Source organism: Trachypithecus francoisi, unplaced genomic scaffold, assembly GCF_009764315.1.
Source record: "Trachypithecus francoisi isolate TF-2019V2 unplaced genomic scaffold, Tfra_2.0 Contig01440, whole genome shotgun sequence".
NCBI lineage: Eukaryota > Metazoa > Chordata > Mammalia > Primates > Cercopithecidae > Trachypithecus > Trachypithecus francoisi.
Window position 1 is genome coordinate 9,657,373 of NW_022681431.1, and position 26,169 is coordinate 9,683,541.

General features: G+C 52.1%; 1 protein-coding gene across 2 annotated transcripts in view; it reads left to right on the plus strand.

Moving 5' to 3' along the window:
- Nucleotides 1-37: 37 nt before the first annotated feature.
- BMP1 (bone morphogenetic protein 1) overlaps nucleotides 38-26,169 on the plus strand; it is a 48,141-nt gene continuing 22,009 nt past the window's right edge. For both annotated transcript variants that reach the window (XM_033227834.1, XM_033227845.1), the window contains exons 1-8: nucleotides 38-1,005; nucleotides 9,052-9,165; nucleotides 11,537-11,707; nucleotides 11,938-12,055; nucleotides 12,363-12,541; nucleotides 13,255-13,360; nucleotides 15,128-15,252; nucleotides 15,796-15,911. In XM_033227834.1, the coding sequence (XP_033083725.1) occupies nucleotides 858-1,005; nucleotides 9,052-9,165; nucleotides 11,537-11,707; nucleotides 11,938-12,055; nucleotides 12,363-12,541; nucleotides 13,255-13,360; nucleotides 15,128-15,252; nucleotides 15,796-15,911 (1,077 nt within the window). In that variant the 5' untranslated portion in view covers nucleotides 38-857. The remainder of the gene's footprint in view (nucleotides 1,006-9,051; nucleotides 9,166-11,536; nucleotides 11,708-11,937; nucleotides 12,056-12,362; nucleotides 12,542-13,254; nucleotides 13,361-15,127; nucleotides 15,253-15,795; nucleotides 15,912-26,169) is intronic.

A 26,169-nucleotide genomic window follows, 5' to 3' on the forward strand; every position in this document is an offset into this window, starting at 1 on the left:
GTGCCTCGGGAGAGCAGAGTGGGGTTTGCCATTCTGCCTCTGTCCCAGTGCGCTGGGGGACTGGGTCCACGCCGGCGGGGGAGAGGGACTCGCGGGGAGCCATCCACGGGCTTTCGGCGCCCTCCAGCGGCGTCTCCGGAGGAGCGAGAGACACCGAGACAGCAAGAGAGACAGAGAGCGCCGAGAGCGAGACGCGAGAGAGAGAGGGTCGGAGAAGGGGAGGGAGGGAGACGCCGGCGGAGAGACCGACCCGAGGCGGGGGCGCGGGGCAGGGGCGGCGGGAGGACCTGACAGCGTGTCCTGCGGCGGGGCGGGGGCTCGGCCCGGCGCCCGCGGGGGAGGCCGCCGCTAGAGGGCACCTCGGGAGCGACAGCCCTCCCGGCACCCCGGGGGCCCGAGCTCCCGCCCCGGCCCCGCTGCCCGCGGCCCGGGCGGCCCGAGCCCCCTCCCCGGGCGCGCGGTTCTGCGCCTTCCCCGCCCCGGCTGGCGCGCCCCGGCCCGGCCGAGCACTGTCCCGGCCCTGAGGGGGGCCGAGCTCGGGCGAAAACCCGCCCTCCAGCGAGCTCATTTCCCTAAAAAGGGGGGGGGGAAGCCGGAGGGAGGGAGGGAGGGAGAGAAAGAAAGAGAGAAAAAGAAGGGAAGGGAGAGGGAGACGGCTGGAGCCCGAGGACGAGCGCGGAGCGGCGGGCCGAGCGGGGGGCGGGAGACAGGAAGGAGGGAGGCGAGCGGAGGGAAGGGGAAGAGGTCGGGGAGCGAGGGCGGGAGCGGTCGCGGTCGCGATCGAGCGAACGAGCGGGCGAGGGGACGCCCTCCCCTGGCCTCCAGTGCCCCGCTTCCCTCGCCGCCGCCCCGCCAGCATGCCCGGCGTGGCCCGCCTGCCGCTGCTGCTCGGGCTGCTGCTGCTCCCGCGTCCCGGCCGGCCGCTGGACTTGGCCGACTACACCTATGACCTGGCGGAGGAGGACGACTCGGAGCCCCTCAACTACAAAGACCCCTGCAAGGCGGGTGAGCGCCCCCCGGCCCCCCGGCAGCGGGCCAGGCGGGGAGGCGCGGGCGGGTTCGGGTTTGGGGTTGGGGGAGGACAGTCCAGTGTGGGAAGCCGGGAGCTGCCTGGTTGGCAATGCAGTGGGGAACAAAAGAAAGAGGGGGAGAGGGAGGGGGGTTTGGGGACTTTTCGGACTGAAGTTTTGCTGCTGTTGGTGGAAGCTGCTGCCGCTGCCTCTCATCTTCCCAGAGGATTCCAGGGGAATTCTCTTTGGGTCCCAGGAAAACCGGCGGGTAAGGCGGCTTCTCCTTCTGTAGGAAACTTTTCTGGCCAAACTCCTGTGCGCGTGTGTGTGTGTGTGGTGTGTGTGTGTGTGTGTGTTCGTGTTCTTTCCCCTTCTCCCCCATCTCTCCTGTTCCAGGAGCTGGGTGTTTTCCAGCCTGTCTGGGCTGCCCTGGGGCTGCACATCTGTCTGGCTTGGAGCTGGGAGGCCTGAGTCTCCAAGGAGCAGGTCCCCCAGGCCACCACCCAGCCCAAGTGGAAGAAGAAAGTTTTGCCAGGGACTCCCTGAGATCGTGCTCTCTGGGTGTCCCGTGGTTTAACCAGTAGCTGCAGCTTTCTGGGACTTAGGAGACAGCTGTCAAAGTCAGAGAAGCCAGCCCAGAAGGGGGACTTACTTTTGTCCATATGTGCCGGGAGACCCCTGCCAAGGCCAAGTTGGGGTGGAAAGAGGGAAAATACAAAGAGAATGCAGATATTGTCTATCAGCTCTGTCACCCCTGAGACACCAGAGGCTAATTAGCCGAGGTCAGGATCCCGGAGTGTGTGTTTGCCTGTGTGTGTGTGTTCTTTGTCTCTGAAGACCCTATGTAACCCTTTCACTCCTGCTGGGTCCAGAGGGGTCCTGCCCCTGGAGTGACCAGATGGCCAGGCACTCGGGCCATTTGCCCGATTGGATGCCCCTGGGCAGGCTGTTTGGGGACACACAGGGACAAGATATCAGAACTTTTCCTCGACTTCCTGCCTCTCTGACTTCAGCTCATCTCCAAATAGCTAGAGCCAGGGGAAGTGGCATAGTTCCTAGAACTGGACTGCCTGTGTGGGGCACAAGGGGCAGAGGGGCAGGTTGCTCTAGTCCTGGCTCTTGGGACCCTGTTCAGGGACTCTCTTGGGAGGATGGCCCACAGGCAGGAATAAGAGACCATCCCTTGGAGAAGATTAGGGCAAATCCCTCAGCCCTTCCCCCTCCACGCCTGCTAGGCTGCGGGTAAACCAGGACATTCGCTGTCATCTTTCTTGCTGGGTGCTGGGAGTGGGCACAGGGCAGAGTGGACTGCCCATGGACTTTGAAGGCAGGCACATCTAGCTTTCAATCTTGACCCCGCCACTCATTATAGCTGTACTACCTCAGAATGGTAATGATCATGTCTGGACTGCCGCTTTCACACCTGTAAAATGGGACTGATTATACATCTTCCCATAGAGTTGGTGGTAAGGGTTAAATATGAGAACATACATAAAACACTTAATAGTGCTTAACACAGAGTCAGAGCTAAATAAATGTGGGCTGCCTCTTCCCTGTTTTCTGTGCCTCAGACTCTCACTTCAATTTTTTGAGGAGTGTGGGATTGCTGCTGTCTCCTTGTGCTTCTTATCCATCAATCCATCAATACCTAATATGTGCTAGGGCCTGGAATGGATGTTGTGGGAGGTACAAGCTAGGACCCTGCCCTCAAGGAGCTTACAGTCCAGTAGGGACTCAAGACACCTACAGACATAACCAACGGCACAAACGAAGCCACACTGAGTGCCACATTGGAGAGTAGGACACTAAAGGCTCAGGGAGTCTCCTACCCCTCTGCAGCCTGGTGGTGGCAGAGAAAAGTGATCACAGCAGGCTGGGAAGGTCTGGGGGGTCTTCGTGGAGGAGGTGCAATTGGGGCCAGGCCTTAAAGAATGGGTGGGAAACCATTCTGATGTCTTTCCCTTCTTGTTGGAAATGGGAGTGATTTTCAGAGCAGCAAGAGGCTGAGGGCTCTCCCCCCAGTCTCAGGTTTCATGCTAGGGTGGGGCTGGCTGAGTTGGAGCTTCAAGTAAGGGCTCTGGAGAAAGCACTCCAACCGGGTGAAGTGAGGCTGGTGGGGCGCTGGGCCAGGCCTGGGGGTGGCTGAGAGGGCCCTGGGGTCTGACAAGACCAGGCCTTGGGTCAGATCAGGCCTCCCTCTGGGGTATGACTGATGCTTGAGATCTGCTGCCTACCTCTGGAAGAAACTCACATGGGCATTCCTAGGCACTCACACCCACACCCCTGTGCCACTGTCTTCCAGCCACGGGCCCCTCAGCTCTGTTCTCCACGTTGCTTTCTCCTGCCTGGATTTGCTTCCTGTACCCTCTGCAGCCCTGACCTCCAGATGCTGGAGGTGATGATGACAGGCATGCCTGTCTCTGCTTCTTTTCAAGGGCTGGAAGTGAAAGCTCCTTTGACTCCCACAGCTTACCTGTGACCTCTTGGGTTGCTCTGAGGGTAGCCAGGCCCCTTCGTTGGGCCATTACTGGTCAAGTTATGGTTGCCGTTGTGCTAAGGGCAAAATTAAGATCCTTGATACCCTGGAGAGGTTCCTGGACCTTCTGGGTAAGACCAGGACATTGGGCAGGAAGCCAAGCTGGTCTGTTTGTGTGCTCAGAGCTGGTGCCACCAAACCCTCACTAGCCCTTGCCCAGGAAGGTTTTGAGGCAGCCCTGATTTCCTGTATGTCAGGAAATCAGCCAAACCGTGAAGGGGGTCCTTCTGCAAGATTCCCAGCACTGTTTGGCTACCCCAGGTGACTAGCCAGCAATCCCCTGGAGAGACCTTGGAGGCAGAAATTGGGACACAGTTGATGCCATAATCAGAGAAGCCCATTGGCCTGACCCCACAGGGGTGGGGCTAGAAGCACGTCGCACACAGGGCTGGGTAGTAACCCTGTGCCAGTGTTCAAATGGGCCAGTGAGGCCCCTGCTGCCACCTCAACCTCATCTGGCAGCCCAGAGTCTGTAGGAGCGGGAGGGGGCAGCACATCCCCATCCCCACCCAAGGGGCCGCCTGGCCCAGGTTTGGACATCAGAGAGCCGCAGAGGATTAGGGTATACCCTCTGAGGTCTAGAAGTAATCTCTCCTGTCACCAGACCACACTCCTCCTCTAGACAGCTGAGTCACCCCACCCACCCAAGCCCCTGCCCCTGAGTCATCTTCTTATTTCAGTGCCCCAAGCCAGGAGGAAAAAACTTATAGTCTCCCTGGGCCCTAGATGGGGTGGGGCAGGGCCCAGGGATTTCCCAGGAAGAAGGGATTCTTAAGAATTATAGGCTGGGCGCAGTGGCTTATGCCTTTGGGAGGCCAAAGCGGGAGGATCACTTGAAGCCAGGAGTTTAAGACTAGCCTGGGCAACACAGCAAGACGCCCATCTCTACAAAAAACTTAAAAAATTAGCTGGGAGTGGTGTCATGCGCCTGTAGTCCCAGCTACTTGGGAGGCTTAGGTGGGAGGAGTTTGAGCTTGAGAGTTCAAGGCTGAGTACAGGAGCTGGAGACTGCAGTGAGCTATGATTGCGCCACTGTACTCTCGCCCGGGTGACAAAGCAAGACTCTGTCAAAAAAAAAAAAAAATCTAGTTTCTCTAGAGATTCGGGGAGAAGATATTGGGGTGGGGGGAGTAGAAGCACCACTCCTCAGGCCACTAAGAACCTCCTAAGGAGATCCAAGGGAGTCAGCTAATCTCTCTGTCTCCCATCCCTCGCTCTCTTTGTCTCACAAAAGTGCATCCCTGTCTATTTCTAAGTGCACCCTTGTCTTTTGGGGAGTGTGGCCCATGAAACACGGTGTATGCCTGCAGTTATTTGTGTGTTTAAAAACACAAGATCCTGCATGGGAAAGCGGTTGAGTGTGTGTTTGTGCACATGCGTGGGTATGTCGCTGCCTTGTGGGCAAGCATGTTCACCCGTGTGGACATGGGTCTTCCTGAGTACATGCAGGCATGGGTGCAAACATGCACCTCTGCAGAAGTGTTCACATGTGATGAAGTCCATCCACATGTTTGCAAGGGTTTGTGTGTATCATCCCCCAGCTAGAAGCTTGTGTTTGTGCCACGGGACATGCATCAGTCTTGCACATATAGCCTTGGGGCTCATTACACCAGCCAGCTTCCTCTTCTCACTTCCCAAGGAGGGGATGCCCTGCAATGCCCTGGGGGAGGAGACAGTGGAGTCCAGAGGTTGACCTGAAAGAGTGAGATTTTTCCCAGGCCCAGGCACACAGATGGGCTCAGCCACAGTGCTCCTGGCAGGTTTACAGCCAGAAAACAACACAAAAAATTTTTATCTTGTGTCGAAAATAACTACTACCCTGACCGTGACCCCAGGGCTTCCTCTGAGTAAGGAGAGACCTCCTAGACTCCTTAGCATCCAGATTCCCTTGCTTCCCCAGAGGGGAGCCCAAAAGTACAGTGCCCCAAGGCCCAGCTCCTGCCCCTAAGGCTCTCCTGTCCATCTCCTCTCTCCCCACCCCCACTCGGTTCCCACGCATTCTTCAGCCATGACATCCTCACCCCTGGAGCTCAGCAGCCAGGGCCATGCCCTGCCCTGCCTTACATTTGCTCTGCCCTGGTTCTACACTGGCCCTGGACCCGCAGGCCAGCACAGTTCTGTGGCCTCTGCACTGGGGTTTCACTCAAGGAGGGGTGGGGGCAGAGAGTGTGGGTGAGACAGCATTCCCTGAGGAGGTCTAGGGCTGACTCTGAGCTTACGGGTTGTGTTGGGATAATATTAAAGGAGTGGGCAGTGCTTACTGTGCTGCATGCTCTATGCTAAGGGGTTCGTGAATATGTCTTATTTCATGTAGTAATCCTAGGATACAGATTCTGTTATCTAGGAGAACATTGAGCCTTAGAAGAGTTTACATGGCTTGTCAGCTAATAGTAGCCAACCTGGGATTCCAAGACAGGTCTGTCTGACTCCAAAGACCTTGCCCTTTGCTCTCTGTCCAAAGGTGAGTCTAAATGTCCAGACACACCTGTATGCGATGATGCCTGTGGGTTTGGGTGTGGGAGCCTGCAGGTACAATGTCTGTGAAAGGTAAAACACGTGTGTCCGGGCATGGTGGCTCACACCTGTAATCCCAGCAGGTGTGAGGCTGAAGCAGAAGGATCACCTGTGGTCAGGAGTTCAAGACCAGCCTGACCAACAAGGTGAAACCCCGTTTCTACTAAAAAAAAAATACAAAAATTAACTGGGCGAGGCTGAGACAGGAGAATTGCTTGAACCCGGGAGGCAGAGGTTGCACTGAGCTGAGATTGCGCCACTGCACTCCAGCCTGGGCGACAGAGTGAGACTCCATCTCAAAAAAAAAAAAAAAAAAGAAAAGAAAAAAGAAAAAAAGAGAGAAAGAAAGATATCCACAAGTCTAAGTGTGGAGGCATTCGTGTGGTACATGCACATCTATGTGAATGGCGAGTATGAACCCGCTGCTTCTTCCTTGGAGTGTACCTCCCATCCCATGTCCTTGCTAAGGCCACTCTTACATGTCACCTGGGAAGCATCTTCTGTTGCTGTCCCATCAGTTGTTGAGCCAAGGCCACCTGCCAAGGATGGCGATTTAAGTAAGAGTAGCTTTCTCATGGGTTGGAAGAGATTTGGGGCCACTTATTGGCTGATGACCTTGAGTGAGTCATTGCCCTTCATAGGCTCAAGTGTTCTGATGTCTAAAGTCAGGGAAGGGGGCTGGAGCCTAGCCACTTAGGTTATCTCTCTCTGAGAGTTTCTAATGGGGCACTCCTCTGCAAGAGCATGGTGTGGAGTGTGGCTTACTGGGCATGTTGTGGGCAGGCCATTATTAAATTAATTAATGGGAAAGCACTTTGCCAATTGGAAAGCACCACAAAAATATCAACAGACATTTACATAAGGTGTCATTATCACGACTATTATTGGCTTGAGTTCAGAGCTTGCAGCTGGTTTGTGTGTGTTAAAGCTTGTGCATGTGTGTTTTTTAAAAACTGTGACTGTGTGTGTATTTTGTTGTGGATGTGTCTATCTATTTTTGTGTATATGTATTTGCAATAAGGATTCTAGAGAGTGCAGTGGTCGCTGGACTGGGAATGGGGAGGCCTGAGTTATACATCCAGTTTTCCAGTGACTAGCAGTATAGGTTCAGTTAAGTTGTTGCTTTTGGGACCTCAGTTTTCTCATCTATAAAATGGAAGTTTGGCCTCGATGACTGCCGTAGTCACTCCCACATTCTGTTGATCCTGTCTAGGTGAGGGTGTGTCTCTGGGCATGTATTTGCAAGCCAGAAGAATATCAGCGTAGCAATTCATTCATTTGAACATCCCGGAGTGTCTCCCGCCTGAAAGCGTAGTGCTGGGCGCTGCTTTTGTGTGCAAGGATGTGTGTTTCTGGCTTTGATGGCTTTGCACTGGATGGCAAGGGTGTGGATGCCACCATGTGTCCGTAGGAACACTAACCTTGGGTGTCTGATTCTGTATGTGATAAAGTCAGTGTGTGTGTGTTCACCAGTGAGGCCAACTGGGGAGGAAAAACCTGTGTAGAAGTCCTCAAGGTTAAAACAATTTGTGTAATGCGACCGCCAGGCCTGTATAGCGCTCTGCCTGGATGAGAAGCAGATGTTGCCGTGGGTGGAACTGCAGGGAAGCTGCTGTGGGTCCCACCTCTAGCCCAGCCTCCCGCCTCCCCCAGCCCAGCCCAGCTCAGCATGCAGCTCCCATATGAGCGCCTTCCAAAGCGGCCATTTCTATGGCCTCTGCTTCCTTTTCTACAGACTTCTCAAAAGGGAGACAGACAGTTCAGCCGGATCTCTGGAAACATCCCTCCTCAGCTCCAGATATTGGAATCGGAATGGCATTTTAGGGAGGCTCTCTTCCCCTCTGGCCTTTCTGCTTGAGCAGCCTAAGAGTTGGAATAGGAATTACTTGAGAGCTGTTAAACTTTTTCCTCCTAGCTGGGAAACTCCCGGAAGGTATCTTCATTTCCCAAAGATGCTTATCTGTTCTAATGAAAATTGGTGCAATTTTATTTCCTTTTTTTTTTTTTTTTTTGAGACAGGGTCTCACTCTGTTGCCCAGGCTGGATTGCAGTGGCATCATCTCAGCTCACTGCAGCCTTGACCTCCCGGGCTCAATTGATCCACCTGCCTTAGCCTCCAGAGTGAGTAGCTGGAACTACAGGCATGCATCACATCACCATGCCTGGTTAATTTTTGTATTTTTTATAGAGCCAGGGTTTCACCATGTTGCCCAGGCTGATCTTGAACTCCTGAGTTTAAATGATCTGCCCACCTCGACCCTCCCAAAGTGTTGGGATTACAGGTGTGAGCCACTACACCTGGCTTATTTTATTTCATAGACCCCCCACCTTGGTTAAATTGAAACAGCGTTTGCTGAGTGAACACCACATGCTCAGCACACCCTGTTTTATTTTCTTCATAGCTCCCATTGCTATCTAGAAGACCCTAGGTCAGTATTTATTTACTTGCATGTTATCGAAGGTTAGCTCCACAGGAGCAGGGGCCTCTTCTGTCTTGCTAATGACTAGGGTATTGTCTCGACCACAGTAGTATGTTAACTAAGTATTTGCTGAAGAATGATGGCTCTGTGGCTCACACCTGTATTCCCAGCCACTGGAGAGGCTGAGGAGGCTGGAGCATCACTTGAAGCCAGATTTTGAGACCAGCCTGGGCAACATAGCAAGATCCTGCTAATTTTAAAAAATTAGCTGGGCATAGCGGTGAGACCCTATCTGCCCCACACTCCCCCAAAGAATGATGAGCTAACAGCCTGGTAGGGACTGAGCATCAGCTTTATTGGGATTTTAACTGAAAAGTAAGCATGAGCTTCCCAAGAAATTCTATACGCTGATCCCTAACTGCCCTTCTCCTTCTTGTTCAGATGGCATTTGAGAATCACAGTTGCTGTGGAGGTTGGGGGCTGGTGCCCACAGGGGTGGGGCTAGAAGCACATCACACCCAGGGCTGGGAAGGAGGATTAACTCAGTCCTGGCTTCTTCTTTTCTCTTTAGCTGCCTTTCTTGGGGACATTGCCCTGGACGAAGAGGACCTGAGGGCCTTCCAGGTACAGCAGGCTGCGGATCTCAGACAGCACACAACTCGTAAGTCCTCCATCAAAGGTGCAGGTAAGTCGGGTGCCAAAGGGCCCTCTGTGTCCTAGAAATGAATTCCAGTCTTAGGGAAACAAAGACTGTCCCTGTTCCCAGCCAGGCCCTCCCAGGACAGAGGCCATGAGCTTGACCCCAGCATATGGGCCTATCTTCCCTCGGGATCTCTTCATCCCTTCCCCGGAGGACTAGTAAATACAGACATCCCCAGCAACTAAGAACTGACATTCTTTCTGCTTACGGTTTACAAACCACTTTCAAAAGTATTGTCTAGCCTGACTGTCCCCATCCACCTTTAAAGGCGGTGTCAGGACAACTCCTGTTTGACAGGTCCAGAAACTAAGACTCACAGAGGTAAAGTGACCTGCCCAGGATCACACAGCTAGTGAGTGGCAGAGCTGGGACAGGAACCCGAGCTTTCTCACTCCAGATCTTGACACTCTGCCCAACACTGCAATCCCTCCTGGGCTCTCCTGTTCCCACTTTGCAAGTTTCTGTGCATCCTCTGAGGCCCATCTCAGGAGCTTCTCCTATTCATCTTTCCCAGTTGCCCCCCAAACATGACTATCCCTCCATTTCCCCTGTTTTCTCCCTCGTCTGTGCTCACACTGTTACCCTGTCACTTAACACACCATATTGAAAGGATTTGCTCCTATGTGTCCTTAGCTGGACTCAAAGCTCTTTAAGGTCAGAGATGCTTTCTTCTTATCCTTGATTGTGGTCCAAACTCCTAAAAATTCATGTGGTACTTGTGCATGGATGCGGGAATGGGAGGGATGAGGGCCTGGGCTGTGTCTGTTCTCTCCAGGCCCTCACTGCTCTGTAGAAGGGTGAAAGCTCCTCACTGCCAATGCTGATGTTTGAGACATGGTCCTGAGAGCACACAAATAGCCCTCCCCTTCCCAAAGGGCAGGGGCAGGGATTTTTTTTTTTTTTTGAGACAGGGTCTCACTCTGTTACCTAGGCTAGAATGCAGTGGCACCATTTTGGCTCACTGCAACCTCTGCCTCCTGAGTTCAAGTAATTCTCGTGCCTCAGCCTCCCAAGTAACTGGGACCACAGGCATGCAACACCACGCCAGGCCAATTTTTTATATTTTTAGTAGACACCGGATTTCACGATGTTGGCCAAGCTGGTCTCGAACTCCTGGCCTCAGGTGATCCATCCTCCCTGGCCTCCCAAAGTGCTGGGATTACAGGCGTGAGCCACCACGCCAAAGGGCAGGGATTCTTATTGAGGGCCTGCTCTTGGAACACTGTGGTGTGCCTGAAGTTCTCCTGTCCAGCTTGAGGGAAGATCCTGATGTGGGTACCTTATGGAATAAGGGTAGGTGGCATTGGAGGGTGACCTGGTGGCCTGCTAACAAGTAAGGCTCATGTGACCTTAGTGGGGACTAGTAGGTATGGCACAAGGGAAAGCTGCATGGAAGGGTCCCCTGCTAACCTACCAGGTGACTTTGGGCAAAGCTTTGGCTTTAGTTTCCTCATGCCAAATACAATATGACACTTGCCCACATGCCTTAGAGCTCCTATGTCAAATGCAAACATGAATTTGGGAAACCAAATTCCACAATGTTCCACAATTCAACGAGAAGGGATATTTTCCTAATCTCAGAGCCCCACAATTCCTAGAACATGAGTGCACCTTTGTTCTCTTTTATGATTATTGTCAATTCTCACTGTTTGTGGAAGTTATAGAATCACTTTATAGTTACTCTGTACAGTCACTGAAAACACTAGCAAATACTGACCCATTGCTCCTAGGGAAAATACAGGGTCAGCTTCCTTCAAGCCTCTGGTCACATTTTTGTCAACTGATCAATGCATCACCTTGTTTTATGAGTGTTTCTTTATAAAGATACCTTGCTTAATATGGAGCTAATTAATTAACATCGAACTCACCACCAACAGCACTCTAACTCATGCCTCAAAGAAGCTTACCTAGCACATGTATGTTCTCTGTCAGGCACATCACAGCCTTCTTGCCCTTGGGAACGCCAGAGAGCCCTTCAGCATTATGCTCAGGGGCTGTTTTAAACAGCAAAACCCTCAACAAAGCGCACGAAAATGCAAAAAAACAGGGCACTTTAACTAGACCTCAAAAAGGACCCTTGTTTACACAATGGGAGCCAAAAGCAGAAGGCAGAGCATTGAATTGTTCGACCTCAGCTAGGAACATGCATGTTGGGTGACTGAAATTTTTCACTGCTCTGCAAATGTCCACAAATGACCGTGAAAGCCCTGAAAGTATTGATTTTGGGGGCTGTGAATAAATTTTAGCCAGTAGGCAAATTTGCAAGCGTAGAATCCATGAAAAATGAGGTTTGACTATGCTTTTGTTTTCCTCCTCTTCCTCTCCACTCACTAGCCACCATGCCTTCCTCTTTCAGTTCCAAGAAACACTTCTACCCCCAGCTGCCAGAGCACCAGCGGGCAGCCTCAGAGGGGAGCCTGTGGGAGATGGAGAGGGAGATCCCGTAGCCGGCGGGCGGCAACGTCCCGACCAGAGCGTGTGTGGCCCGATGGGGTCATCCCCTTTGTCATTGGGGGAAACTTCACTGGTGAGCGTGCTATTGTGGGGCCCAGGATGCAGCCAGCTTTTGGGCCTGGCCTTGGGGCAGCCCTGCCAGGCACGGAGGCGTGGGTGCCATCTGCAGCCCGAGTGCCCACACTTTCCTTTCCGGTCAGTCTGCTCTCAGAATGGCTGTGACTCTTCTATGGTGGGTAGGGGGTGGGTAGGGGGTGGGACCGCCTGGACACCGTGGCAACCTGTCTTCCTTCCTCCTGGCAGGTAGTCAGAGGGCAGTCTTCCGGCAGGCCATGAGGCACTGGGAGAAGCATACCTGTGTCACCTTCCTGGAGCGCACGGACGAGGACAGCTATATTGTGTTCACCTATCGACCTTGCGGGTGAGCAGGAAGCCCTAGGCACTACACCTTCCGCCGTTGCCCCAACCCAGGTTCCCCCTGGGCACTGCCACTGCCCCCAGCTGGGCACAGGCCTGGGTTCCTTCGTCACCTCCTGCTATGGGGCATCTCCCCAGGAACTGCCCCTTGTGTGGCTGTGACGTCCAGCACACAGCCTGGGCACTCGGCGCTCAGGGCCCACCTCCCCTCCGCTCCCCTCCCCCTCGACCCCCGGCAGCCTGGCCCCGCCCCTGAGTGGATGCACTCCCCCAGCTCGGGACCGCCCCCCTGAGCTGGCCCCGCCCTCCAGGTGCTGCTCCTACGTGGGTCGCCGTGGCGGGGGCCCCCAGGCCATCTCCATCGGCAAGAACTGTGACAAGTTCGGCATCGTGGTCCACGAGCTGGGCCACGTCGTCGGCTTCTGGCACGAACACACTCGGCCAGACCGGGACCGCCACGTTTCCATCGTTCGTGAGAACATCCAGCCAGGTAGGTACCTGCCCCTCGGTGCGGCCTTGGTGGGCGGCTCCTACCCCAACCCCCACCTCCAGGGACCCTGGGGGCAGTGGGAGCCGCTCCTGCCAGCCGTCATCGCCTGGGCCCTCAGCGCTACCCTCAGCCTGGGTTGAGCCAGCCCTTGCCTTTGAGGCATTTCCTCCTCCGTGGCAGATCAAGGACCTGCATCCCTTGTGGAGCTCCTCTGGGGGGCTGGGCCAGGTCCTGGTCCTGGACAGCGGTAGCCCGGGCAGCCTCTAGGGTGGGGCATGGGCGTAGTGGGCCCGTCCTGGGGACTGCTCAGGCCTTTCTCCCCACCTTTGCCCACTTTCTGTCCTCTGCCTGGTTTGCCCTCTGAGGGCTTTTCTCTCATTTTCTCGATATCTCTGTCCCTCCCTTCTTACCTCCTCCCTCTCTCCCAGGCGTTCTCCACTCTTCACTGCTTCCTTCTCAGCTGTGGCTCTAGAAATGGGTGCTTTCTTTCCATGTTCCCTTGAGTCCTCCATTCACCAGGCCCTCTGCTGGATAGGACTCTTCCTGAGACCCTCCCCGCTCCCCAGGCTCCCCTTGGCTGCTTCCCGGACCCTCAGGTAGGGGGGCCCTCTCAGATACAGGAAGGACCCCATTCCTGCCCTGGAAAGGGAGTGTTGCATCCCAGGCAGACCCACTCCCTCCCTCCCCACACACCCTTCTCCTGATCTTCTCAGGGCAGGAGTATAACTTCCTGAAGATGGAGCCTCAGGAGGTGGAGTCCCTGGGGGAGACCTATGACTTTGACAGCATCATGCATTATGCTCGGAACACGTTCTCCAGGTAGGAGATGGCGTCAGGGCTGGGCCTCTGCTGGGGCAGCCCCACCCTGCCCTCTGTAGGCCATTCTCCTTCTGCCTCCCACTTCTGGGGCAGTGACCCAGGAAAAGAGTGGCCCTCTGGGGGACTGTGGCCTCCAAGCAGAGGGTCCATGGATGCTGCCTGCCCTCCTGTCCTCTTCCATGGTTGGGGCTGTGGCAGGGCCTTACCACGGTGTGCACCCAGGGCACCTGGCAGAGGAGGCTGAACCCAACCACTCTGCAAGCCAAGCAGTGTGGGGTAGCCCCAAACTATCAGCCCAAAGGGTGCTGAGCTTTTATTTGTGGGCCATTTGTTTGTTTTTGTTTTTGTTTGAGACAGGGTCTTGCTCTGTCACCTAGGCTGGAGTGCAGTGGCACAGTCATGGCTCACTGCAGCCTCAAACTCCTAGGCTCAAGCAATTGTCCCGTCTCAGCCTCCTGAGTAGCTAGGACGACAGGTGCACGCCACCATGACTTTTTTTTAGAGATGGGGTCTCACTATATTGCCCAGGCTGGTCTCAAACTCCTGGGCTCAAGCAATCCTCCCACTTTGGCTTCCCAAAATGCTGAGATTACAGGCATGAGCCACCATACCCAGCCATTCCTTTTTAATTAGTCTGCTTTTTTTTTTTTTTTTTTTTTTTTTTTCTGTAATTGGCCAGTTTGCATGAAGCCAGGCCCCTGCCCTGGACTAGCCCCCATGCCCAACTCCAAAGCACATCCTCCTTATCCGATGCCCAGGTCCCCAGAAGCCACAACCAGAACCCTCGAAGGTGGTGGCCCAGCCTCCCCTCCCCCAAGCTTCTCCTTAGCAGAGTGTGGGAAATGGTGCCTCCCTCCTCCTCACACTCCTTCCTGGCCTGGCCATTCCCAGGCCTGGTGCTTTGCTCATCCTCTGTCTGTGTCCCAGACAGTGGCCCTGCCCCCTCTTCTCAGTGCTTCTACCCGATCCACTTTTCCTGCCTGCAGACCTGCAGGAACAGAGACCAAGGAGGGGTGGTGAGGTCATTCTGTCCCCCACACCCACAGACCCGGCCTCACATTTCCCACCACATCCCACCGCACCCCCTGCTGTGATCCACCCAGCTGGGTGTGAGTCAGGGGCCCTGGGGAGGTGGAGGGCTGCCTGCCTTCCCTTCACTCTGCTCCTCCCAGTACAAACACCCAGGATTCAGAAGGGAGGAATGAGGGGTACAGGAGACACTGATAGATGGGGAGCTGGTGGGGCTGTCCCCGGGGCTTGGTCTGGCTGCAGTGGAATCTGCCTTTGGCCTTGTTCCAGATGCATTCAGATGCAGCCTGTGCCAGCAGGGTGAGTAGCTGGCCTAGGGAGTCCTGGGAGAAGTTTAGTTAGGGCTGGAGCAGCATGAGGGGCTGCAGAAGCAGGGGCCCAGTGGGGTTGGAAAGATGACCCACTAGGGGTCTGTAGCTTTCCTGGGGTTGGGAGTTGTGGCCAGCCTGAACTGGGGGCACCAGTGGGTCTCAGGGCACCCTGGACCTGCATCCCTGACCTCCCAAAGTGTTCCTGGGGCTCCCCCGACTCCTGTGGTGTGGCTGCCACGGAGCAGGGTGGCTGCTGGTCAGTGGGCAGTGTAATGACAGGGTGAGACGTCTCCACCCGGCCCTGACCCTGCTGAGGAATGTCTGAGCTCCAGCAGGGTCGCGACTTGCGGATACGGATGGGCATACGACCCACTCCCTGCCCACTGTCCATAAGACGCTCACCCTTCCTTCTCTCCCTCTTCTTCAGGGGCATCTTCCTGGATACCATTGTCCCCAAGTATGAGGTGAACGGGGTGAAACCTCCCATTGGCCAAAGGACACGGCTCAGCAAGGGGGACATTGCCCAAGCCCGCAAGCTTTACAAGTGCCCAGGTCAGGGCAGAGAAGGGATGGGTGAAGGCGTGGAGGGCAGGGCCTGAGGGAGGCAGAGGCCAGGTGCCTGGTGCCACCAAGAAGGCTTAGGCTGCAAGTTTTAGAGAATGGTGTGGCGGGGGAGGGGACCCCATAGGAGGGGCAGTGTCCAAGTGAAGGAGGCCACTGGGGGTAGGCTCAGGTGGTGGTCAGAAGCTGAGCCGCCACCTTCTGAGGGCCTATAGGGGCAGAAGTGGGGAAGAACAGAGCAATCCTAGGAGAGGGAGGTGGTGGCCGGAGCCCCACCAAGGGAGCTTGACCTTAACTCTGGAACCCATATCGCCTTCACAAACAGGGCAGCACTGGGCTGGGAGGTAGGATGGCGTGTGCTGTATGTGAGGCGGAGGGGGTGGATCTTACAGGGACAGGACTGCTGCAGACACCCTCCCACTCCTCGGGCCTTCTCCCCTCCGCCAGAGGATGCCAGGGCTCAGGGGTGGGTGAGCCAGAAGGTGGGGGGATTTGGCGCCTGCAGCCCTGCCCTGTCATTTCCTTTCCTCACAGCCTGTGGAGAGACCCTGCAAGACAGCACAGGCAACTTCTCCTCCCCTGAATACCCCAACGGCTACTCTGCTCACATGCACTGCGTGTGGCGCATCTCGGTCACACCCGGGGAGAAGGTATGTGTGGGCTCGGCCTCTGAGCCTTCCCCTCTCCTGCGGGTCCCCATACTTCAGGGACTTCTCCCACGGTGGGGATCAATATGGGTACCAGCGACCTACCTGGTTACCATAAATGCATTGAGTCCACAGCGCTGATGGAGCACTGCTGTGGGAAGGGGCTCCCGGCATTCACCGCCTTCCCTGGCATCTCCCAATAATTGTAAATTAGTGTTAATTTGCAGATAGCACTTACTATGTAGGTCTATTTTGATGATCTAGTTCTTCTTGGGTGCTTTTCCTACATCACCTCTTTTAGTTTTTATGGCTACCTCCACCTTTATTTTACAGATGAGGAAACTGAGGCACAGGGTGGTTAAGTAACTTGCCCAAGGTCACACAGCTGACAAGGACTGAGGCGGGATTAGAGCCCTTCTCAGGTCTGGGTTCCCTTGGATTAGCTGCTTAGCCTGACCCTCAACTCTCATCCGTCTCATCAGGGCTTGGGCCAGGGGCTCCTGAAGGGCTCTTCCCAATTCTGACAGGCTCTGGTCCTGGGAACAATTAAGGAATGATAGAAGTGTCTCCAGCAGGATGCTGCCTGGTGGGTCTCTCCTTCCCACCCACCCTTCCTCTTGCTCAGGCCAGGACCTTCCAGTCTTTGCTCTGTGGGCCTGATTTTTTGTGCCTGGCTCTCCACTGGCACTCTATTTCTCCTTCCTCTACCTGTCACCTGCTACATCAGTTCTGATCCATAGAGAAAGTTCAGCTCCACTTTCTGTCTTACCGTGTGGGGAAGTGCCCGGTTCTCATACTTGCTGCCACGGTGGGCTGCCTTCGGGCACCCTACGGGATCGGGTCAGAGCTGTCTCCATCCTCACAGTGTAGCTCGGACGTGACCTCCTTCAGGGAGCCTTCCCTACTCATTACTAATTGGTGGCAAGCAGGGTGGACACCGAGTGTGGGGAGGGCCCCCAAGCCTGTCCGGTCAGGTTTCCCACTGCATGGTTGATTATCCCTGTTTGAATACCTAAGGTGATGAGAGGCTCACTACTTTTCAGAATAATTCATTCTGTTCTCTAGCCAGCTCTTTTTTTATTTTTTCTTGAGATGGAATCTCACTCTATCACCCAAGCTGGAGTGCAGTGGTGCGATCTCAGCTCACTGCAATCTCCGCCTCCCAGGCTCAAGCGATCCTCCCACCCCAGCCTCTCGAGTAGCTGGGACTGCAGATGTGTGCCACCATGACCGGCCAATGTTTTTTCTATTTTTGGTTGAGACAGGGCTTCGCCATGTTGCGCAGGGTGGTCTCGAACTCCTGACCTTAAGTGATCCTCCCGGCTTAGGCTTCCAAAGTGTTGGAATTACAGGCGTGAGCCACCACACCTGGCCTGTAGCCAGGTCTTAATGTTACAACATCTCTTCTTCTCCCTCAAGCTCCTTACTGGCTTCAGTACTTTCCTCAAGAGCAATTTAGGATAACTCACTCCCTCTTTCCCATGTCAGCCCTCGTAACGTGGAGAGATTACTCCCATCCCTCCTTAGATCCATTCACGGTCTTTTCACAGAGTCTGAACCTCTGCACCAACCCCAGACCTTCTGTGTCCTTCATATTTTTATTGCTCCCAAGAATGAGCTACAAGCCTTTCTTTTCCTTGATTGGGGCACGGTTCTTAATGTCATAGTGCAGCGTTGAGCTGGATTCAATTCTATTATTGGTTGCATTGTTCAGTTCGACATCTCAAGATCATTTTGAATCAGAATGTCACCATCCATCAGGTAGCCCTCCTCTTACCTCTGCCATGAGCTCCTTTGATAAACATGTCTTTGGCCGGGCGCGGTGGCTCAAGCCTGTAATCCCAGCACTTTGGGAGGCCGAGACGGGCGGATCACGAAGTCAGGAGATCAACACCATCCTGGCTAACACGGTGAAACCCCATCTCTACTAAAAATACAAAAAACTAGCCGGGTGAGGTGGCGGCGCCTGTAGTCCCAGCTACTCGGGAGGCTGAGGCAGGAGAATGGCGTGAACCCGGGAGGCGGAGCTTGCAGTGAGCTGAGATCTGGCCACTGCACTCCAGCCTGGGTGACAGAGCGAGACTCTGTCTCAAAAAAAAAAAAAAAAAAAAAAAAAGATAAACATTCTTCTAGGTCTGCATCCTGGCCTTTGGTCAAAGCATAGAACAGCACACAAACCAAAGAAGAACCAAGATTTCCCTCCAAATTGACATTAATCTGTTAATCTAGGCTTTGAGAAGAGTTATTACATCAGTTATGGTGCCACTTAAGGTCAGTACTATCCAGCCACAGGTGACCACCAGTTGACCAGGATGTGCGCTCCTTCTGAGACCGTACCTTGGTCATCTTTCTATCCTTGGCCCAGGAAGTGTTTCATAAATGCTGAATACGTGAGATGCAACGCCTTACCAAATTACATCTCCTGTTCCACCAGTTGATAAAACCCCTTTAAAAAGGAAGACAAATGTGTTCGACTTGCCTTGTTTCCATTGAACCCAAACTGGCTCCTAGTCATCAAGTGTTTCTTTTCTAAATGGTCACAGAGCATCTATTTCATTGGGGATTGACGTTTGGCCCAGTGCTTTGCAATTCCCAGAATCCGCTCCTTACTCTCCTCCCAGTACACACACCCCTTTGAAGACTGGGAAAGCTTTTACTCTGAGTCCTGCAGATTACACATGCTGATCACATCTGCAAATTATTTGACTGTCTCCTCTGATGTCATTGATGAGCTTGGAGACAAAAATCAATGTAGCGAGATGCTCACAGGCTCTCCTCCTTCTGTGTTATTGAGCTTCTATTTCCTTTTCAAACAATGCTTATTTTCATTTATTGTAATTTGAAGATCATTCTTACGTAGGACAGATTCTTATTGAGAGCTGAGTAATTCTGGCTTCACTCTTGGTTGACATTCTACCATCTTCCCTTAAAAGTGAACCCATTCTTCCTGTTCTGAATCTCTCTTAAAAATGGCAATTCTGGCCAGTATATGGCCCACGCCCGTAATCCCAACACTTAGGGAAGCTGAGGCAGGAGGATCACTTGAGGCTAGGAGTTTGAGACCAGCCTGGCTAACATAGCGGAACACCATCTCTACAAAAAATTTTAAAAATTAGCTGGGTGTCTGGTGGGTGCTGGTAGTTCCAGCTACTCGGGAGGCTGAGGTGGGAGGATTGCTTAAGCCTGGGAGTTCAAGGCTGCAGTGAGTTATGATTACACCACTACACTCATGCCAGAGGAACAGAGCAAGATCTTGTCTCAAAACAACCACAAAAAATTACATTCCTTTTGTGCTGTCTTCTACCAGCTATGCTCTGGCTTCCTTGTTTCCTTCTAGAGAGTTCCCATTACTCCGGCCTTGGGAAATCTCACCCACCGATAATAATAGCAATAACTAACTGATTGAACATATGATTGAGCAGCTATGTGCTAAATTATTATTATTATTATTATTATTATTTGAGACAGAGTTTCATTCTTGTTGTGCAGGCTGGAGTGCAATGGCACAATCTCAGCTCACCGCAACCTCCTCAGCCTCCTGAGTAGCTGGGATTACAGGCATGTGCCACCACACCCAGCTAATTTTGTATTTTTAGTAGAGACAGAGTTTCTCCATGTTGGTCAGGCTGGTCTCGAACTCCCGGCCTCAGGTGATTCGCCCGCCTCGGCCTCCCAAAGTGCCGGGATTACAGACGTGAGCCACCGCACCCGGCCATGTTAAATTCTTTATGTGTGTTATGTCCAACATTATCGCACAGCAACATTATGGGCCAGATGCTAGCATTATCCCTGTTTTGGATATGAGAAAACAGGCTTGGAAAAATTTAGTAACTTCTCCAAAATTACACAAAATTGGATTATGACACAAAAGTCGGTGATTGCGATACTATGTGTGTTCTAAAGCCCTGCTGCATTTCGACAATGACTTTAGTGCTCTTCAGCAAACCTGTGTGCCTATTATGTGCCCAGCACTGGGCCAGCCACTGGAAATGTACAGACGCACAAGACAGTCCCTGGCCCTGAGTAGCGGAGTCAGGTGGCACGCTACTTACCTTCCTGTCCGGGAGTTTTATGCATTCGACAGGGGTGTGGCATCTGGGCTAGGATCAGCTTCCTTCCCTGTTCTTCCTGGCTGGCCTGGGCTGGCACTAGTCTCTCTAGTAGACACACATGGCCTTGCCCCCAAAGCCTCTCTCTCTGCCTTGGGGCTGCTTCCACCGTGATTCCCAGAGGACTCCTGTCCTTTTTTTCAGAAGCCTGCCTGGAGCTGCAGAAAGAGAAAAGGGCTAAGTATAAAAATTCCAGATTAATCAACGAGTGGTTGTAGAAGTACATGAAGGAAAAACTAGCCACAGTCCTGAATGAAATTGGAGAGTTGTAAGGGAAACCGAGTGACACCCTGGGGACAGGAACATTGAAAGGGCCTACAGAGCCTGGTGTAGTAGAATACTAACGGCCTCTCTATTGTTTAACGATTATGTACCACAGAAAGCATTAGGCACCTTACATGCAGGACCACAAAGCATTAGGCACCTTACATGCAGGACCGCAAAGGATTAGGCACCTTACATGCAGGACCTGGCTATTCCCTGTAACACTTTTATGACCTAGGTACTATCGTCCCTACTGTACAGCCAAGATAATGGAGACTTCAAGCGCTTGAATAAACCTACCCAAGTTTACACAGCTAGTAGTGGTGAAATTGGCATTCGGTTCTAGGACTTTCTGACTCCAAAGTCTATGGTCTTTCAAAGGTAAACCTGAAATAATGCCACCTGCTTTAGTGGATGGACTTTGACATCTATTTTAGCTGTGGAGAAGTTGTTTTTCATTTGCCTCCCAGTTCTCAGCTTATTGCCAGAAATGTGAATGATAAGTAAATCTTACCATGTACAATTGATTTTGCCTGTCTTGGGTATGTCAAAGTGAAAGAGTCAACTGGAAAGCCTTCTTTTCGGATCCCCCGAGTCTACACTCATGTAACTAGCAGCTGGCGCGGAGAGGACTGACAGTGGTTCCCCAGCAACACAGGAGAACCTTTATGAGGAGAAGACAGTTTTACGAAGGGAATCGGCTGGGTACGGTGACTCACGCCTGTAATCCCAGCACTTTGGGAGGCCGAGGGGGGCGGATCACTTGAGGTCAGGGGTTTGAGACCAGCCTGGCCAACATAGTGAAACCCCGTTTCTACTAAAAATACAAAAATTAGCTGGGCGTGGTGGTGCATGCCTGTAGTCCCAGCTACTCGGGAGGCTGAGGCAGGAGAATTGCGGTGCAAACCCGGGAGATGGAGGTTGCAGTGAACCGAGATCGTGCCACTGCACTCCAGCCTGGGTGAGAGTAAGACTCAGTCTCAAAAAAGGAAAAAAAAAAAAAAAAAGAAGGGAATCATGGTCAGCAGATCAAACATTTGCAGAGGAGCCAAGAAGATAAGAACTTTTAGAGCTGGCAGTATCCACCCTCGTTCCCATCCCTGCCTCCTGATATGCTACCTGTTCTTCAAGGTCCAACCTAAATTCTTTTTTTTTTGAGACTGAGTCTCACTCTGTCGCCCAAGCTGGAGTGCAGTGGCATGATCTCAGCTCACCTTGACCTCTGCCCCCCGGGTTCAAGCAATTCTTGTGCCTCAGCCTCCCTAGTAGCTGGGATTACAGGCACCTGCCATTGCCTCCGGCTAATTTTTGTATTTTTAGTAGAGACGCAGTTTCACCATCTTTTTTTTTTTGAGACGAAGTCTCACTCTTGTCCCCTAGGCTGGAGTACAATGGCACGATCTCAGCTCAATGTAACCTCCGCCTCCTGGGTTCAAGCGATTCTCCTGCCTCAGCCTCCCGAGTAGCTGGGATTACAGGCGTGTGCCACCATGCCCGGCTAATTTTTGTATTTTTAGTAGAGACAGGGTTTCACCATGTTGGCCAGGCTGGTCTCAAACTCCTGACCTCAGGTGATCCACCCATCTCGGCCTCCCAAAGTGCTTGGATTATAGGCATGACCCACCACGCCCAGCCCAACCCAAATTCTTAATGCCTTCCCTGACTTCCACATCCCCAGCCAGGCCAAAGGGATCCCTGCCTTCTCTGCAAAGCCTGTGCTGGATCCTACCCAAGTTCCGCGTCTTGAAGGGTGTGGGGCTCTGAGGATGAAGGGAAAATGGACACTTGTCCTTCAACAGTTGCTGAGCAGAATTGCTTGGCAGGCCCAGGGAAGCCATGTGGAGGATTGGTGGAGGCTGTAACTTTAAGAGCCAGAGTGCCTGAGTTTGACTCACAGCTGTGCCATGTACTGGCTGTGTGGTCTTGGGGAAGTTGCTTAACCTGTCTGTGCCTCTGTTTCCCCATCTATCTACATATATACTTTTTGAGATGGAGTCTCACTCTGTTGCCCAGACTGGAGTGCAGTGGCGTGATCTCGGCTTACTGCAACCCCCACCTCTGGGTTCAAGCAATTCTTTTGTCTCAGCCTTCTGAGTACCTGGGACTATAGGCACATGCCACCATGCCTGGCTAATTTTTGCATTTTTAGTAGAGACAGGGTTTCGCCATATTGGCCAATCTGGTCTCGAACTCCTGACCTCAGGTGATGCACCTGCCTCGGCCTCCCTAAGTGCTGGGATTACAAGTGTGAGCCTCTGTAATCTATAAACTATAAAATGAGCCTGGCGATAGTACCTACCACAAGGGAGGTGCTATCACGTTTGATCTGCTGACCATGATTCTCTTCTTAAAACCATCTCCTCCTGATAAAGGTATGAGGATTAAACAAATTATTATACATAAAGTCTCTGGAGTAGTACCTATCACATAGTGAGAACCCAACTAATGTTAGCTGCTGCTATCTTTCCTATATTCCTAATCTTTTAATTTTATTTAATTATTTTATTGTATTTTTTAGAGACAGAGTCTTGCCCTGTTGCCCAGGCTGGAGTGCAGTGGTGTGATCTCAGCTCACTGCAACCTCTGCATCTCGGGTTCAAGTGATTCTCGTGCCTTAGCCTCCCAAATAACTGGGACTACTGACACGTGCCACCACACCCGGCTAATTTTTATATTTTAATAAAGATGGAGTTTCGCCATGTTGGCCAGGCTAGTCTCAAACTCCTGACCTCAGGTGATCTGCCTGCCTTGACCTCGCAAAGTGCTGGGGTTACAGGCGTGAGCCACCGCACCCAGCCCAGTCCCTAATCTTTTTTTTTTTTTTTTTTTTTTTTGAGACAGAGTCTCGCTCTGTCGCCCAGGCTGGAGTACAGTGGCCGGATCTCAGCTCACTGCAAGCTCCGCCTCCCGAGTTTACGCCATTCTCCTTCCTCAGCCTCCCGAGTAGCTGGGACTACAGGCACCCGCCACCTTGCCTGGCTAGGTTTTTGTATTTTTTAGTAGAGACGGGGTTTCACCGTGTTAGCCAAGATGGTCTCGATCTCCTGACCTCGTGATCTGCCCGTCCCAGCCTCCCAAAGTGCTGGGATTACAGGCTTGAGCCACTGCGCCTGGCCCCGTAATCTTTTTAAATGAAGAAATCCTGGTCCACTTCCCCAGGAACCCTATTTCTCTCTAATTCCAGGATTCTAGTCTTAACCATTCCAAATACCAAAAAATCTTAAGCAAACTTCATTCTACTAGCAAAGTTAACATTTATTGAGTGCTTACTCTGTGTTGGGCACTTGTAAATTTTACACATATACGAATTGAACTCCCTTAAGGAGGCAGATAGTATCATCATTACCCTCTTATAAATAAGGACATGGAGGCACAGAGAAACTGGTCGATGGGCCTAAAGATCATGCAGCTAGGTCAGATTGAAGCCAGACAGTGAGTCACCAAGGGGCAAGATGCTTAACTGGCACACTGTGGCCAGAAGTGAGGTGTCCTGTTACTTCTCCCCTGCCAGCATGCAGCAAGCTTGAGGAGTATTTCCTATATTCAGGGTGCACCAGGAGACTCTGCACCCCATATTGAATCCTCCCAACTCCCCAGTGAAGCCATTATGATCATTTCCAGTTTTGGGTTTGTTGTGTTTTGTTTTGTTTTTTCTGAGACAGAGTTGCTCTGTTGCCCAGTGGTATGATCATGGCTCATTCCAGCCTGGACCTCCCTGGCTCAAGTGATCCTCCCACCTCCACCTCCTGAGTAGCTGGGACCACTGGCATGTGCCATCATGCCTGGCAAATTTTTTAATTTTTTTGTAGAGATGAGGTCTCACTATATTGCTCAGGCTGGTCTCAAACTCCCGGGCTCAAGCGATACTTCCACCTCAGCCACCCAAAGTGCTGAGATTACAGGCATGAGCCACCGCACCCGGCCCCATCTCAATTTCAGACAAAAACACTGAGGCTTAAGGAAGCCGAGCCACAGGCCCAAGTCACCAGCCCGGAAGCGGTGGGGCTGGCCAGGCTTTCTCTGGCAAAGGGCATTGCCCCTGCCACCACAGCACAGCTGTTTCCACACGACAGAAGCCAATACAACTCTTAATTTGACACCTCCGGTCTCAATATAGCCATCACTGGGCCTCTCTGTAGCATGCCTCTCTCGGCCACTGCAGGTTTCTTCCTCCTGAGTGATGTGACCTCTGTTTCCTCCTGCTTCTTTGGAGGTCTCGGGTGGGTGCTCTGGGGTTCTGCCAGCTGGGCGTGGTTTCTTCCTCAGCAGCTTTGACATCATCCTCCCCAGACACAGCCAAGGCTGCTTCTAAGGATGAAGGAAAGCGGCGCTTGTCCTCAGCACAGCTGCTGAGCAGAACTGCTTGGCAAGCCCAGGGAGGCCACGTGGAGGAGTGGTGGAGGGTGTGAGTCAGGAGCCAGAGCGCCCTCACTCGGCCCTCTGCATCCCTTCTTCCATCCAGCAACTCCTTTGTTTTTGTTGTCTGTTAGAAATACAAATAACATATGCACACAGTAAACAAACTTTTTGAACAATCTAGAAATGCGTAAAATAACAAGTGAATTTTCTCCCCTAGACCCTCCTCCAGATCCCACTCCTCACAGGTGACTAAGCACTGGTAACACTTTCTGGTATCTCCTTCCAGACCCTTCTAGGTATACATGTGCATGTAAGCATGGATGTGTATATATGTATGTATATATATACAAGACAAAAAGGAATTGTATGCATACGTATATGGTCTTTTGCAATATACCTTGCACTCAGCAATGAATTGTGCCCGCCGTTCCGTGCCAGCACTCAGTCATTTTTATGGCTGCTTAGAATGCCATTGTCTTGATTTCTGTCAATTTAATTATTCAGTCGCCCCCTGCAGGTCTCTATTGATAGATACATAGATATAGATATAGATATAGATATATAGATATATATACACACATACACACACATATCTTATATATTATATAATATATCTTATATATCTTATATTATATAATATATATCTTATATAATATGTATCTTATATATTATATATATATATCTTATACATTATATAATATATATTTATATATAAAAATAAAACCAAATTTCCATTCAGTGAGCCAGCACAATCTTGGCTCACTGGAGCCTCAGCCTCCTAGGCTCAGGCGATCCTCCCACTTCAGCCTTCCTAATAGCTGGAACTACAGACACATGCCACCATAGCTGGCAAATTTTTAAATTTTTCTAGAGATGGGGTCTCACTATGTTGCCCAGGCTGGTCTCAAACTCCTGGACTCAAGCGATCCCCTTGCCTCGGCCTCCCAAAGTGCTCGGTTACAGGTGTGAGCTACCATGCCTGGTCCACATTTGGTCATTTCCTAAAAAGTTAAAAGATTAGGTGATGAGACGCCATCTACTCCCTCGCAAGAGCTAGAACAGACTTGCATCTTCAGAGTTTCAAAATGCCAGGACTTATAATAGTAACAATAACTTTTGATGATGATAATAATAACCAAGAGTAATATATAGTGGGCTTTTCTTTATTTTATTTTGTATTTTTTTCGAGACAGAGTCTTACTCTGTCACCCAGGCTGGAGTGTAACAGCGTGATCTAGGCTCACTGCAACCTCCGCCTCCCGGGTTCAAGTGATTCTCCTGCCTGAGCCTCCCCACCTAGGATTACAGGTGCATGCCACCACACCTGGCTAATTTTTTTGTATTTTTTTGTAGAGATGGGGTTTCACCATGTTGGCCAGGCTGGTCTTAAACTCCTGACTTCAAGTGTGTTGGGATTACAGGAGTGAGCCACCGCGTTCAGCCTATAGTGTACTTTTCAAAAACATGATCTTACTCAATTATATCACAGAATACCACAATTAATAAAAGACCCCCCAAATAAATACAGT